We start from the raw sequence: 15,531 nt of genomic DNA on the forward strand, positions 1-15,531 counted from the left end.
AGACTGCTGGCATAAAAAGGAATAAGTAAACATAACAGTAGTTGACATGAAAACAGATGGCAGCGCTTGGCAGCAGTAAAGCATTTTTTGTAACAACTGCTTTGTAGACTATGGGCCTGTTTGGGGTTAATGTAGCATGCTGAAAAGCAGAGCTGAGGAAGTGCGCCCTCTACAGGCCAAACTGCAGAAAGCAGTGTCAGACCAGAAAAGGAAACGATATGATAGTTATGTTATTCCCGATTTTTTTTCTGAGGTTGGACTCATAACTTTAAAATTTGCTTTTCTTATTATCTTTTTATGTATACATGACTTGGTCCAAGACAGAAAATAAGCTGCAGGTCACCATCATATACTGGAATCAGCATATAAAAGATCCATTGCAGAATGTAAACGAATGAACCCACCTTTGTGTATGCTTTTATTTTGAAAATCTTATCTTTTCCGCTCCTCTCTAGGTAATGTCCGTGCGCGTGTGTGTTCGCTCGCGCGCACTGGGGATTCCCCCCGCGTGACAAAAACAGCTCTTCCCTCCTATCGCCTTTCATTACTCGTGTGCTCGCTGTTAGAAGCCACTGTTACTGGATACTTAGACGACAAGCAGCCGCTTCGCCGAAGTTCGGTTCTTTGTAGGATATTCCACCAGGTCCGGAATGACCATACCATGATTCAGAAACTTTAAAAAACAAACCCTAACGTTATAATCGGTCATAACTGAAGGCCCGTTGCCGGGGTCATGTATTATCGGTTAGTGGCATGAGACGCGGCGGCTCAGTCCTCTGGTTTCACAAAGGAGCGGTGGTTTCCTCAGGTGTCAGCAGGTTCTCCTCGGAGTCCGGTCACATCACGGGTCACCGAGTGGCGACAACACCCGCAGGTAGCCGTTAAGTCCTCAGGGAAGGAGGGAGGGGAAAGCCAGCCTTGGCACCACCATGGCGAGCAAAGACTGCAGCAAAGATGACTTGCTGGAGGATAACCGTACGGACTCGGGCATTGACTCATACCGCTCCATAGTGAAGTCGGTGGAGCCCCGGGAGCCTAGCTCGGACTTCGCTGGGCCGAGGGAGAAGTTCTCCACCGTGGAGGAGCGCCTGGACTCAGCCTACAGCTCCTCGTCCATCACGGGGGAGAGCCTGTCGGAGTTAGTGGAGGGCTGCACGCTTTCCAACGTCCCGGAGGAGCGAACACGAAGCGCTGAACTCTCAGAACAGGAGGAGGACTTGCTCACAACTATTACTGAAGAAGGAGACACGTAGGTTTTTGTTTATTATCCGTGTTTTTAATGCTTAAAAAAAGGCAAAGCACCATTTCTCAGCTCGCCCGGGTCTTTGCTGCACATTGGTGGCTGTAGTTCAAATACGGTGCCTTGCATTTTAAACTGAATTTTCATCATCTTTTTCCAATGAATATGTTTGTCAAGTCTTTCATTAAGTATTCTGTAGTGCCCCAGAGTGAAAATTGGTCTTCAAAAAACCATAACAGTTTTAATAATTAGCACAGAATAATTATCAAATCGCCCACATTCACCGCTGTCTGGCAGCACCAGGTGGTGTTTACTCTGTTGGTTAGAGCTGCAACTAATCACTGTTTTAGTCATCTTTTATCTTTCTGGTTTTTGACTTGAGTGTATTATTTGGTTTATAGAATGGTAAAAAATTCCAAGGGTTCAAGGTTCCAGCTTCAGACACAACAGGTTTAGTTGGTATTAAACATAAAAGCTGCAAATTCCCAAGCTGGAACCAGACAATATTTTGCTTGACAAATACCCTCGGTTATCAAATTAATCTACTGGTGGTTCAAGCTGCTTTATAAGTCCTTTTTTTATTCCACTCTATAACCCATCCATACATGGCCTGGGTAAGTTACATAAGATTTAAGGCACAGTTTATCCCATGACACTGGCTTTTAAGGGGATTTCAGAGTGGTGTGATACTGCTGCAGACTTTTTATTTTTTCTTCATGAACTTTGTTCATGTCATGAATGTGGATGGACTCCTGTGGGGCGTCTCTCAGTCAGAAAACAGAAGTGAAACAGATAGGTCTGGACTTCCCCATGCAGTACAGACAAAGCTGTGAGGCTGCAGTTGCTTTCTTTTGATCCATGAAAACTTGTTGATCAGGATAGGACAGGGCGTAAGCGTCTATTGGTGGATCCAGCAGTTCACAAGCTGCTTTTTTTTTTTTTTTTGACATCTTTTGTCACTTGGTTATCTAACAGTGGCTGTTTGCTGCGGTGTTTTTCTCAGTTTGAGTCAATGAAAGTTCAGCCTTTTGCACACATACACCTCAGCCTCCACACACAGCTCCATCAAGTAGACCTTGCTGTGTGACCCACTCATCTGGTGTAGCTGTGTCATCAGCCTTTTTTGATGTGAAAGCAGGCTTGTCAATGACTCCTGCAGACACTGGTGAACTGTACTCGCAGCATTGCAGAAGTGCTGCACTCTGACCTCTTTTCATTTCCGCTTGATAATTGTTGGGGCACATGGTTTCATTCTAACACCCCAGCTGGGAGGGGTAAAAAAAAAACAACAAAAAAACACCTGAAACATACCACACTGCTGCTTAGCCTGGGAGAGTCATGCAAGCATTCATTTTCCCCTGTGGGGTTTTTAGTTCTTATTCATTCAGGTTTTACCCAAACCAGGAAGTCGCTTTCACATTAAGATGTTTGCTCACAGGTTAGAGAGTGTCTTTTTGTGCAGATCCATTGTTTAACTCAGTCCATTATGGGTGGGCCAGATATTTAATTTGCCAATCTATCATGGCAGTTTATTGTGTTATGCATTTATGTACATTAATACCAGTGCTGGGATACGTTTTGCTGGATTAATCTGTTTACAAAAGACAATTTTTGTTTCCAGTTATTTTTCCAGGTTATGGGCATTTGAAGGCACAAACTAAGAGCAGAAACTATGTATTTTATAGCTCACCGGTTTAGTTAAGGGCTGCTGCTAATTTTCTTTATTTCTTGCAATCATATAACAGTTTATAAAACTTTAGAATACAGTGAAAAATGCCAAACACAGTTCCCCTAAACTTAGAACAGCTTTAACACTAAACCTAACAACAGTAAAACTGTGAAACAAAGACTACCCGTCCATACATACCAAAGACTAGGACATAAGCAAAAAGGAGATCAAGCCGATCGCCACTCAGGCTGCTGCTGCTGCCAGGAGAAAGGAAAGCGCCCTGGAGCCAAGTCCCACTCACTTTTAAAAGAGCTGTCCGTCAACACCCATATCTGGTACACCTGACACGTTACAGGAAGAAACCACTACAGCAGGTGGAAGGGGAGCACCCCTAACAAAGTCTTTTATTCACAGTGGCTTCCATCTGGCCATTCTACCATAAAGTGAATGAGGGGGAGCCGCTGAGATGATCGTCCTTCTGGCAGGTTCTGCAGAGGACTTCTGAAGCTCTGTTAGAGTGCTCTCCTCACTTCTTGGTTTCTCAATTTGGCTGGATGGCCAACTCTAGGAAGAGTCCCAGCCGTTTTCACATATGAACTCCAGAATGGACTTTGTCCAGAGTTGCCCTTTCACACCTGTAGCACACAACAGGAGATACTCTGTGTCAGATATGTTTTCACTTACTGGAAATACTCCCTTTGGTTTATGGGTGGGGTTGCCTCGGTAGAGTGCTCAGGAGTTGGTCACCTAGCCGGTTTGTAGTTTGGTCATAAACACTGGCCTTGTCTGATGATTCTGGCCCCAGGCTCTTAATAACAGACGTTCCAGAGTCCTGTCATGTCTCCAGTTGCATATTTTCTTTGGTGTCTTCATTGTAAATGACATTTTTCTGCACCATGGATGTTTGTATTCTTTCAGTTTAACGCCGGTCACATGATAGAACATCATCAACATGTCCACTATCTTTGTGTGAATACTCCAGTCTATATACAGCTGTTTTGTGACATGAGCTTAGTCCAGCTCACTCAAACATTACATGGACTTTGTACTAGGGAGCTAGTAAGGTAAAGTCTGCTTAATGTCTGGGTGGACTGACTTGGACACTTGCATTCTCACGTAGACCTCTTCTGGGTAGTGTCTAGATCATTTACAGATCCAGTGCATGTTGAAAAGGTCTTTGGTGGTTCCAGACTTCTTCCATTTCTCAATTCTTGAGGCCACTGTGCTCCTGGCAGCACTCAAAGGTTTAGAAGTGGTTTCATACCCATGCGCTGATCTGGTTTTAGTATATTTTGTCTAAAACATGTTTTCACTGTGCATTATTGAGTGTAGCTAGATGGGCAAAAAAGCACTTTATCAGTTTAAAATTAAGTATACACAACACTAACATGCACAAAGTAAAGGGGTCTGAATAATTCTGAAGTCACTGTATATGACACACATAGATGGAATTGATTCACCAGTTAATGTAATTTGTCAGTCATTGCACATAAATGTAGACAGGAACTGAATCAATCAGATGCTATACTGTTATTAGTTTACTGATGCATTGATTGGTTTTTCTTATGTACCATTTAACAAACCAAAATCAAATGTTTACTAGGCTATATGACTTTTTTTTTATACACGTAATGTGTACAGCATTTAACTCGAGACACTGTTAACTGTGCGCACACGGATTTAAACAAATGAAGCTGTATTCTGATTAGAATCCTTTGAGCAGAGGCCGTCTCTGTTGTTCTGGGTTAGTCTAAATTAAGAACCAATGCTTGGTTCCATTTCCTGCCTTTTGCACACAATTGTTTGTTACAACTTCCCACTCAGGTTTTGAGGTTACTGTGTTTTTGTTTTGTTTCGTCATTTGCTTTATACGGTTAAACTAAAAACTACAAGGATGTTCTTTTAGCATGACCTGCAGTTACACAACTTGCTATGCTATCGCTTCTAAAAACATTTTTTGCATGGCTTAATATTCCATCCACTCAGTCTTTTATTCAACCAAACTGTTAAGTTTTGAGGTTGTCTCTTGAGATTAATACAGGGGAAAATTGTAAGGCAACAGTTTCTCTTGTTGAAATACGTTTTTTTTTCTATGCTACTCAATTTTACTGTTTGTTTTTTTTTTTTTTAAGTTGATTGCTCAATGGAAGATAAAGTGGACTTGCAAGTTTTGCAAAGATAAAGATGTTTGTTTTTCTTTGCTACTCTTGTAGAATCCTGCACCTAGCAATCATCCATGAAAACGACTTCATCGCTCAGCAGTTGATACAACTGTTCCCAAAAGAAGTCTTGGACATCCAAAACAACTTATACCAGGTAAATGCAACAGGACTCCTTCCACTACACGAGAACCTAGCAGCTTCTACTGGAATTTTTCAGTCCAGATGACTTCCTCATTATCAGTATCTTGATTCTGGAAATAGTGGCTTTTTTAATACCTCTGTAGTTCCAGAGAACTGTTGTTCCTCTTTATTTGCAGTCCGTCCTCTGGCAGGGACGTCACTGTGGGTGGTTCCAGTGTTAGCTCATAGGGGACTTAGACTGGAATCTCCCCTCCTCTACCTCTTGTAGAAATGGAAGCACAAGGAGCTGTGGAGTGTATCCTTGTGTGGATGTGGGTGGAGGAATTGTTCCAGTTCTTCAAGATGTCAGGCCAGAATCTTGCTAATGCAGAAACCAAAATGAGGATGGAACGATCTGACAGAAGTCAGTCAAAAGGAAACATCTGAAGTTAAGACTCAGCAGTTCTTGCAGTGACTCAGATAGCCCTGTGCTCTCAAAGAATCCATTTTGGTTGCCTAATTTCCTCTCAGTAGTCATTCTAAGACCTCACATTTTGAGACATTACCCAAAAAAATTCCTTTTAGCCCCTAACAGAAAATCCACCCTCAAACATTTTGCATACTGGTAAAAAAGAAAAAAAATGCCACTGATGAGGCATTTTTGTGGTTTTGTTTTGTGCCAGAATGCCGTGCAACCACAAAGCATGTTAGTTTCGGACAGACGGTGCCGCTGCCACTTTCTCAGCTGGAAAAGTTAGTTTTCTATTCATATGTATAACCAAATCAACTCAGTTCAACTTACCTTTGTTTGCATAGTGCTCATTTCCAGCCTAAAGGTGACTCGAGGTGTTTTACATACCGAACAGGCAGAAAAGAAAGAATATGCAATAAATTAAAAGCAGTTAAAAACAGCATTTGAAATGACATTAAGCAATGAAAACAGCAAAACAATCATTCAGAGGCATGTGCAAACAGCAGTGTTTTCATTGCAGGTTTAAAAACGGTGTCCACAGGTTTTATTTCCTCCGAATGCACCAGGGCACGGGCCTGTTCTTTGGGGGTTTTTAAAAGGCATTCTGGGAAATGCAGGAAATACAAGTAGAAGTGGCAGGGTGAAGCACAGAAAGTACACAAAACATACTTGCACTAATAAAGCTGTAACTAAGGCCAGGACTACCTCTCCCACCTCTCCCCCCATCAGTCCACCACCTCTTAGGATCTGTGAAAGAGATGTGTGTTGCCTTTTTAGGAAACAAAAGATCAGTAAGGTACCAGGCCCAGACTGTGTGACCCCCTCCTGTCTGAAAGTCTGTGCTGACCAGTTCGCTCCCATCTTCATCATCCCACTTCCCAATAAATCCTCCATCAGGGAACTGAATGACTAAGGACCTGTTGCCCTGACATCTGTAGTCATGAAGTGTTTTGAGAGACTGATATTGGCCCACTTGAAGGACATTGTAGCTCCCCGGCTGGATTCCCTGCAGCTTGCTTATTGAACAAACAGGTCAGTGGGTGATGCAGTCAACATAGTACTGCACTACACCCTGCAACACCGTGACTCACCAGGGACCTATGCTCAGATCTTATTTGTGGACTTCAGTTTGGCATTTAACACAATCATCCCGGACATCCTCTACTCCAAACTTACCCAGCTCATTGTGCCTGCCCCCACCTGTCAGTGGATCACCACTTTCTGATGGAAATAGCAGGTGAAGCTGGGGAAACCCACATCCAGCACCCGGACTATCTGCACAAATGCCCCCCAAAGATGTCTCAGGAGACCCTTCTGTAAAAATCCTGAAGTTTGTAGACGACACAACAGTCATCGGCCTCATTCAAGACGGTGACGAGTTGGCCTACAGATGGGAGGTTGAACGGCTGTCCCTGTGGTGTGGTCACCACAACCTGGAGCTGAATACATGGAAGACAGTGGAGATCATAGTGGATTTTAGGAGGAACTCCCCCATCCTATCTCTGCTCATCATACTCAGCAGCACTGTTTCAGTCGTGGAGTTCTACAAGTTCCTGGTCTCCACAATCTCTCTGGACTTGAAGTGAACAACCAACATTAGCGCCATTATTAAAAAGGCACAGCAGAGGATGTACTTCCTGCGTCAGCTCAGGAAGTTCAACTGGCCTCAGGAGCTGCTGAATCAGTTCTATAGGGGAGTCATTGAGTCTGTTCTCTGCATTTCCATCTCTGTTGGGTTTGGCTCAGCAACCAAACAGGACAGGAACAGGCTCTAGCGGACAGTCAGGACTGCAAAGAAAATCATCGGTACCAGCCTGCCCTCCATGGAGGACCCGTACACCTCACGGGTCAGGAAGAGGGCAGGGAGGATTTCTGCAGACCCCTCACACCTGGGATACAAACTCTTTGAACTCCCCCCCTCTCTGGACAGTGCTATAGGTCACTGTGCACCAAGACAACCAGGCACAGAGAGAGCTTCTTTCCCCGGGCTATTACACTGATGAACAGCTAGTGTATGTTGCTCTTTTAACTTGTATATATTGTGTATTTATTTTGTTTTTATGTTGTGCACATCGGGGGCTATTGAGCTGGAGTCAGATTCCTTGTGTTCTTGAAACTTGGCAATAAAGTTTATGCTTATGTTCATTATAGATGAATTGAATAGAAATTTGTATTGATTAGCCATTTTTGTGTTAAAATGTCTTGAGATGGTTTGTTTGCTCACAGCAGGTCTACAGGGATAGAAGTCGGTGAAATCAAACATCACATCCTTATGTTTAAGAAACTGGGTCTAGCAAATGTTTAGAATTTTAATTTTCTTATCAAAATTGCTGCCAGTTGCCAATTTGATCTTTAATCGTACCAGAGACATGCAGTTTCCTCGGTTGCCTCACACATCCTTTCTCTTGTGTGCTCCTCAGACCCCCTTGCACCTGGCCACCTACCTGAATCTGACAGATGTAGTCAAGAGCCTGGTGGAGAAAGGTGTCAGCCTGGAACTGCAGGACCAGGAAGGGAACACAGCATTGCATGTGGCCTGCCAGCACGGGCAGACAGAGTGCACCACAAAGATGACAACAGAGGTGGCCCCTAGCAAGCTGGTGCCAGTCCTCGAGACCCAGAACTGGAGAGGTAAAAAAAACAAATTGGCCTTATGATTTATTGGTGGTATCTATGTGCAGTTTTATTTTCATCTGTGCGATTATTTGTCAGTGGGGTTTGCTGAAGCTGAACTTCTCAGATTATGTGGCTGATTTTCTTTGTGGGTCCAAATGTAACATGGCCTTTTGGTTCTTTGAAGCCAAAATCTGTTTTTAATGCTGTGCACTTTTTACAGTAAATACTTAACTGGGTTGCCATTGATCAAACAATATAGCATTAAAGGAAATATCAAATTTGATGAATTTGATTTGGGGTAATTAAAATGTCATTTTGCTGGATATATGCCTTGTATTTTCACACATTTGGGGAAAAAGAAACAACAGTAGATTTAGCAAAAGGTCTTGGATGTGTCTGATTTGCATAACCAATCTATAATTGATCTTAGGCTTCATGACCACAGTTTAACACCTGATTTTTAAGCTTATGTTTTCAACCGCTTTTGAGTTAAATGAGCCCCATGTTCCACATTTGAAACAAGATCTATACTTGCAGGTCTTGCTTGTCTTCACTTGGCTGCATTGAACGGGCACCATCAGATTATGAAGCTCCTGATGAAAAAGGGAGCAGATCTGAATATCCAGGTTAGTCTGTTAAATGAGACTCCACAGAGTAGAGGTTTTTTTTTTAAGTGTTGTGTGATTTGACATGAAATTGCCCTTTAGATAAATGTCAAATTGTCAGTGATTTTAAACCATAAACCTCTACCTGCCAGCTGACGCTGACTCTGACCTTTTAGGCTACACAGCTAAAAGACAAACAGTAGCCTCTGTGTAGGGCCATCCTGCATCTGATCCACTCGTGCTAGTATTTATAATCACATTTATCCTTTTCAAACTCTGTTAACTACTCCTGGTCTTATGGTATGCTCCTGTATATAAATCTGCTGCACCTGTGCAATGCTGATAGTGATATGAGCTGAGCTCAAGATATCCTTGCAGGACTTGTGGAGACATAATTAGATTTGAGATATGATTAGTCTGTGCTGCCCAGCCACTCTTAACTTTCTATTGATGGAAGGGAACATAGGAGTCGGTCTCGAAACATTCCTCTCAGTTTATATCACTGGCTGAACATATCAGTCTGCCTCGCATCCGGTTTATTGCATCATCATTATTATTATTATTATTATTATTATTATTATTATTATTATTATTATTATTAACATTATGTTTTCTGTCAAGCTTGCAAAATGAGAAGGTAATGTATGCATACTCACATTTAGAATAATACCAAACTAACAAAGTTATTGGAATTAAAATGACCTACCTTGTTATTGTCCCATTTGTGTTGAGTATTTCTCTTTGTCCATCTACGCCACTCACAGGAAGGAACCAGTGGGAAAACAGCTCTTCATTTCGCCGTTGAGCTACATGACATCACATCAGTGAAATTGCTGCTCAGCAGGGGAGCCAACGTGGATGCTGCCATGTTTAATGGCTGCACGCCACTGCATCTTGCTGTAGGGAGGCAGGACGCCACCATCGCCAACCTCCTCTGCCAGGCTGGTGCTGACATGATGCTACGAAACATGGAGGATGAGACAGCGCTGGATCTGGCCAATGGCAATGATGATGTAAGTAGAGAAGGATAGGCTGTTCTAGATTTATCTTATTCTCACAAACCCCAAAAGATGTAAACCAACCATTTGAAGTCAAAACCCTTATAAATCTGCCAGAGAGCCATAACATTACACTGGGTGACATGACCCTTGGTTAAGATGAATGTGGACACTGTCTTTTATTTTGAGTCAGTCACACATGCACTGTACTGCTGCTGTAAATACTCCCCAGAGCCACAGTAGTATACTAATCTGTGGCTGAAAATTGTCCCACACAAATCTACTGTTCACTCCTGTTTGAGTAATATTTGCTGAAAACTACAGTGCCAATTGTTTTAGGTAATAATGTAGCCCTTTTTTCAAATTAGACTGTATATTTGTAACTCATTTTTAAAGATTTATGGATTCAGTAGAAAGAAATAGACTTGTAGCCGAGTTCCACAGACAGTTTAGAGCAGTCAAAGTTTGGACAAGGACAGCAGTTCACCATCAGAGCCGACACTAGTAAAATTAGACTATTTGTGTCCTTGTTTTTCAGATTCTGGCTCTGTTTCCTTTTGATGATATCCAGATCTCTGGGAGGTCGGTGGTTGGAATGAAGTTTTGAGCTGAGTCATTTGCCTTGAGCCTCACTGCAGCTGGAAACTTTGTTCAAAAAAGCTAAAGTTTTTTTTTTTTTTTTTAAATAGTGCGTGTATTTGTAGTACTTTGATTTGCTCTCTATTTATCATCTCAATGTATGAAGATGAACCCTCTGATTCTGCTCAGTTGAACTCACAGACTTTAAAAATTTGTTTCTCAGTCATTAGGCTGACTTGTTTAGCTTCTCTTTTTTTTTGGCATCTTTTGGGTGGTTTGTTATACGACGAATGCCACCTCACAGTGAGTGCCAAATCTATCAACATGCTCATTGACCATAAAAATTTCTACCTCTTTATCATATTAACCAAGAAATGGAATATGCAAATTGCTGTTTCTCAATTTCTCGAAATTTGTCAGAGCTGTTATTGCCTTTGTGTTGTAAAACAAACTGTGACTTTATCCTGCGATTTAAAGCCAAATTGGATGACTTTTAGGGATACAATCAGAGGCAGGAATAAAAAATGTTCCATTTACTCCATGGAAAGTGTAAAATGAATTGTGTCCCAGAGAGACCTGCAATCCCTTGAAGACAAACTTATAACTCCCCTGATTGTTTTCAAGAAAAGTGATCACTCACAAAATGCAGCTTCATCTTTTAGATTTCTTTTTAGGTTTGCTGCTTCATGTTGTGAAACAGGTTAATATGCTTCTCTGTTTATCTCATCCTTCATTTTCAGTAAAGAGTTCATTGGTTCACCGATCTTTGTTGTGTAATTACACTGGCTTGTCTAGTTAATATAAGCAGTTAATTTTTTTGTAATAAAATTATTTTAAAAAATCTTCACTTCATATTTTTTTATGGGTAAAGGGAGATTTTAACTTTGTGTTTACCGGCATTAGTGATAAAACCCACCCCTTAAATGAATGAACATTATCTACTGTCTGTTCTCCTCTGGTTGCTCCAGGTATTTCATAGAGTTTCATAAAAGATTGTGGTTTCAAGCCCATAGAAAGGAGCAAAATGAATATTAGAAGACATGTAAGTGTCAGGGAAGCCCTTGGGAACCTTTTTTTTTAGTTTTTTATTTGATTTTTTTCATTATAAATGTGCATATAAATCATTATGACAGTATGGCAGGCAAGAATTTACAACAAAGACATCTTGGAAATGTACAGGGTAAACTCATGAGTTTACTGACAACTTGTTCATGAAAACATCCGGTTCTTTTCCTTACTTCTTGTCAGTTGCTTTTGTAAGGTATATTTTGTTTTTCTGTAAGTGCTTCCTCCTGTTGGCTCCTATAATACAGTCACTGCGGAGTGGCTGGAAATTCCACTCATTATCTGTCTATACACTAGAACAAGACTGGTTGAACAGTAAACTGGCTTCACTCACATGCTCGTGTTGGATATTAGCCAAAGTAACTCAATGGGAATTACGAAATGGATTTCCTCTCGTTGGGTGTAAACATGGGTATGAAGGTTTGACAGCAGCACTTGATATGGAGGCAGCTAACAGACAACCCTCTGCTAGCATAGAGAGCTACTGTATGAAACTAAACTTACTTCCCCATTGAACCTAGGACCAGTTTTCACACCTTTTACATAGTTTTTCTCCAAATGGTCAACACATTTGTGCTTTTCTTGACAGTAGAACTATGAACCCAAACATATTCACAGAAGATGCACAATGAGCTGCAGAGTGACATGAGTGCCAACCAATTTCCTATTGACTTCTTGTGCACAGAATTAAGCAGCTGCAGTTTAGAGTTTTAAAAGCCTGTAATAAAAAATATATTATTCATTGTTCTATAGTAAGTTAAACTCCCCAGGAGGTGCTCATTATACTTATGCACTTTTAAGTAAGATGTTAATGCAAGTATTTTCACTGATAATAGTATATTGTTACATTATTTTGCTTTTTTTATACTTTAGTAAAGAACTGTTTAGTAAAGAATTGTTTAGTTGTGTACTGTTTCAAGAACTGTGCAGATTCATTTCATTGTACTGTAACATAGACCTACTGCAAGTAGCCTACAGTGGTGAATTTACAGGGTAACATAGCTGTTTAGTAAAATAGACAAAAATAAATAGCAATAACATTACATTTAAATATGTAAGTAAACAAATACAATTGGCTTACTTCAAAACAGAGTGTAGTATTTTACAGTATGTAGTAAGTGGACCTCCTGGTTCATGTACAGCGAGGCTGCAAAATGGTGCAGTTACTCCACCACACCGATGGGGGGCAGGGCCGCAAGGGAGGCGGTTGTTCTGTTTCTGTCTCCGGCATCCTTACTATAGTGAGGAAGAAGAAGGAGCCTTTCCTGCTCATGTGAACACATCACATCAGCTATTGAGAAACAGAAAACGCCGGAGCTAAAGGTGGACAGTGCCAAAGAAGACAGTCTCCTCATATTAAACTACCATTACCTGCCGGGTCCGTGCAGTTTCATGCTCTGCTACAGCGGAGACGTTTGAGTCTGTCGGCGTAACGCTAAGTGCTGCGCCAGCTTTCGGACCACCGAGAGTGGGGAAAATGACATCTTTTTCATGGAGGTAACGTTAGACACCAAGATGAACGAACAAGAAATGTGTCATGCATGTTTGATTTAGGTGTGGACAAGCTTTGTCCCTTGTTTACTGACAGCTTTACGGTTAATTTCGTTACTCATGTTTACAGTGACTGTCACTGTGTTTTTGAAGTCTGCAAGCAAGCTAATGGTGAAAGTAACCATATGGTTTGTGGTCAGTAACTGGTGTTGGGGCGAAATCTGTTTCCTCTAACACATAACCACAAAGTTCTAATAGGGGGCAACAGTATTGGTTTGTTTTGGTAGTTGTTAGCAAAGTGGTGCCCCCAGGTGCACATATTTGGATAGCCGACAACTAAAATAATCTAACTATATTAATGGGATACAGTGTAGCATAAGATACTCCTTTTGTTGTTGTAACACGTACAACGAAATTTTAGGTCTAATCATCATCAGTGTCATCATGTTGCCTGCTAGGCTATAGAGCACTAAAATGACTATACATAAGAAGAGATGGAAACTTGTTCCAGGAGTGATTTTCCCATTTATTGTTCCATAAGTCTCCTTCTCTCCTCCTCTCTGAATTTTATTATAAATATGAGCTATGCACATTGGGTGGTAAGGGTGTTTAAAATTGCAAAACAGCGGTGGTGTCACCATCTGAGAGACTTGGTTGCATGAAGTGTTAGTCTGGAGCCATGACCCACTTCCTGTGTTTTTTTTTGTTTTTTTTTTACCAAGGGAAAGATTAGTTCTTTCAGTCTTGGTCTATATAATCTATGGTAAATGGACTGTATGTATATAGCGCATATTTCACAGTGTGTTACACTGGCCAAAGTGCTTTACAGGATATCATACACATTCACCCATTCACACACACACATTCACACACCGATGACGAGACCTATATAATCTACTGTTAGATATCATAGATACAAGCACTTTCTTCAGGTAAATTTTGGCAGCGCTCTCTCTGTGTGTTAGGATAAGGATAATAATGGAGCAGCCTGTGCGTTGGCTATCCAGCCAGTACAGTGCATTCCTCCATGTAATAAGTTCCTTGTTCAGGTCCCAGGTCTCGTTACAGTGGGCTGCTGGCTGGTCAGGCAGCAGCGGACTCCCTCACAAAGAGGCTCTGTGGGTCAGACTCACAGCCACCCCACCCCCTCCCCTCCCCAGGAGGAAGCCTGGCCTCACTCCCAAACAGATACACACTCAGTGCCACGACAACAAGGAGCACACCTTTTTTGCAGTGAGCTCAGGTTTCACTGCAGGTACATTTGAGTCATCTCCTAAAACAATGGGGCAGGCGAGGAAGCACATCTAATTTCTTCCTGGCTATTTAAACAGGTTATGGTTCTTGCTGTTATTATTCATCTCGTAGTAAAATATCTGTCCAGGACAGCACTGTGGGCCAATAGGAAGAGAGCAGAGTTCATAGGCATGAAGTGCCTCACTTCCTTTTCTGACTTAAAACTACAGAAACAAACACTGTTACAGTTAATTTGACTCCTTTTTGGTCAGAATGAGAGGACAACTGTCCATTCAGTGTATAAAATAATCATCTGTAAGTGACTGGGTAGATTTAACTTTGGCTTTAGTTTTTTATAAAGATATTTGCAACAAGTATTAGCATGTGCTAGTATTAGCATTAGTGTGATATCTTTCTCTCCTATGTTCTTTACAGTGTCACCTGACTATACCATGTTGAATTACTCTTGTAGGGTTTGGTCTGTACTTGTGTTCCTTCTCTTTCCTGCTGCTGTGGCTTCAGAGGAGTTGTCACTTTTGCAAGGCTGGCACGATGTCTGGGTCTTCCGCTTCCTTGTCAACCTGCTGGGATATTCCACCATCATCATCCCCGGCTATCTCCTCATTAGCTACTTCAAACGCACCAGCTACTTAGAAACAGGTTTGAGCTTCAAAACTAAGCATGCCTCATTTGGAGATGTATGGCAATTGAAAACACAAACTTGTAGTTGTAAGTCCCTTTCTGGTCTTGATAGTAAGTTAATAATTTTTTTATTTTCCTTTCTTCCAGGTAGTGGGATTTGCTACCCTGTCATAAAGACCTGCGTGTTTGGCAGTGAGGCCAAAGCAGGTCTGTTGGATGACGTGTCAGTTGCACCCAGGAGCGAGGGCTATTCAGGCTCATCAGCCAAACAGGCCATGAAACTAATGTTTTGTGCTGCTGGACTTCAGGTGGGGATTCTCACAGACAATATAGCTATTTAATACATGTAGCTATGTGTGGCGTAATAGCTATAATACCACCATACAATGTTTTTCTGTTTGCACAGTTGTAGGGAGGGGTCTGTTATGTTTGCAAGGTGCTGTTTAAGAAACAGTGGTACAGGCCAGTAAATTCACCATCTACTCTATGAAATCAAGTTCTACATTATAGGATAGGCCTGTCTTAAATCTGTGTTTATCGTGAATTACATAGTAACAGTAGACCAAATAGCTGTGTGTGTGTGTGTGAGAGAGAGAGAGAGAGAGAGAGAGAGAGAGAGAGAGAGAGAGAGAGAGAGAG

At 41.6% G+C, this 15,531-nt stretch overlaps 2 protein-coding genes across 2 annotated transcripts in view; both read left to right on the plus strand.

Annotated features, from left to right (window-relative positions):
- Positions 1–446: 446 nt before the first annotated feature.
- On the plus strand, positions 447–11,285 carry nfkbie (nuclear factor of kappa light polypeptide gene enhancer in B-cells inhibitor, epsilon). The gene is made up of 6 exons (XM_020603944.1): positions 447–1,249; positions 5,123–5,225; positions 8,084–8,294; positions 8,817–8,905; positions 9,649–9,897; positions 10,421–11,285. The coding sequence occupies exons 1-6, from the start codon at positions 930–932 to the stop codon at positions 10,487–10,489; spliced, it is 1,041 nt and encodes a 346-aa protein (XP_020459600.1). The 5' UTR covers positions 447–929; the 3' UTR covers positions 10,490–11,285.
- A 1,497-nt stretch (positions 11,286–12,782) lies between these two features.
- slc35b2 (solute carrier family 35 member B2) overlaps positions 12,783–15,531 on the plus strand; it is a 5,306-nt gene continuing 2,557 nt past the window's right edge. Inside the window, exons 1-3 of the mRNA XM_020603862.1 lie at positions 12,783–13,023; positions 14,723–14,910; positions 15,040–15,200. Coding sequence (XP_020459518.1) covers positions 13,004–13,023; positions 14,723–14,910; positions 15,040–15,200 — 369 coding nt within the window. The 5' untranslated portion in view covers positions 12,783–13,003. The remainder of the gene's footprint in view (positions 13,024–14,722; positions 14,911–15,039; positions 15,201–15,531) is intronic.

The sequence above is a fragment of the Monopterus albus genome, unplaced genomic scaffold (genome assembly GCF_001952655.1).
Source record: "Monopterus albus unplaced genomic scaffold, M_albus_1.0 scaffold63.1, whole genome shotgun sequence".
NCBI classification, from domain to species: Eukaryota; Metazoa; Chordata; class Actinopteri; order Synbranchiformes; family Synbranchidae; genus Monopterus; species Monopterus albus.

Excerpts from the sequence above, each read along its gene's own strand:
- nfkbie (XM_020603944.1), top strand. The coding sequence starts at position 930 with ATGGCGAGCAAAGACTGCAGCAAAGATGACTTGCTGGAGGATAACCGT. Across the intron at positions 5,226-8,083 it reads TCCAAAACAACTTATACCAG|ACCCCCTTGCACCTGGCCAC; the intron begins GTAAATGCAACA and ends TGTGCTCCTCAG. Across the intron at positions 9,898-10,420 it reads TGGCCAATGGCAATGATGAT|ATTCTGGCTCTGTTTCCTTT; the intron begins GTAAGTAGAGAA and ends CTTGTTTTTCAG.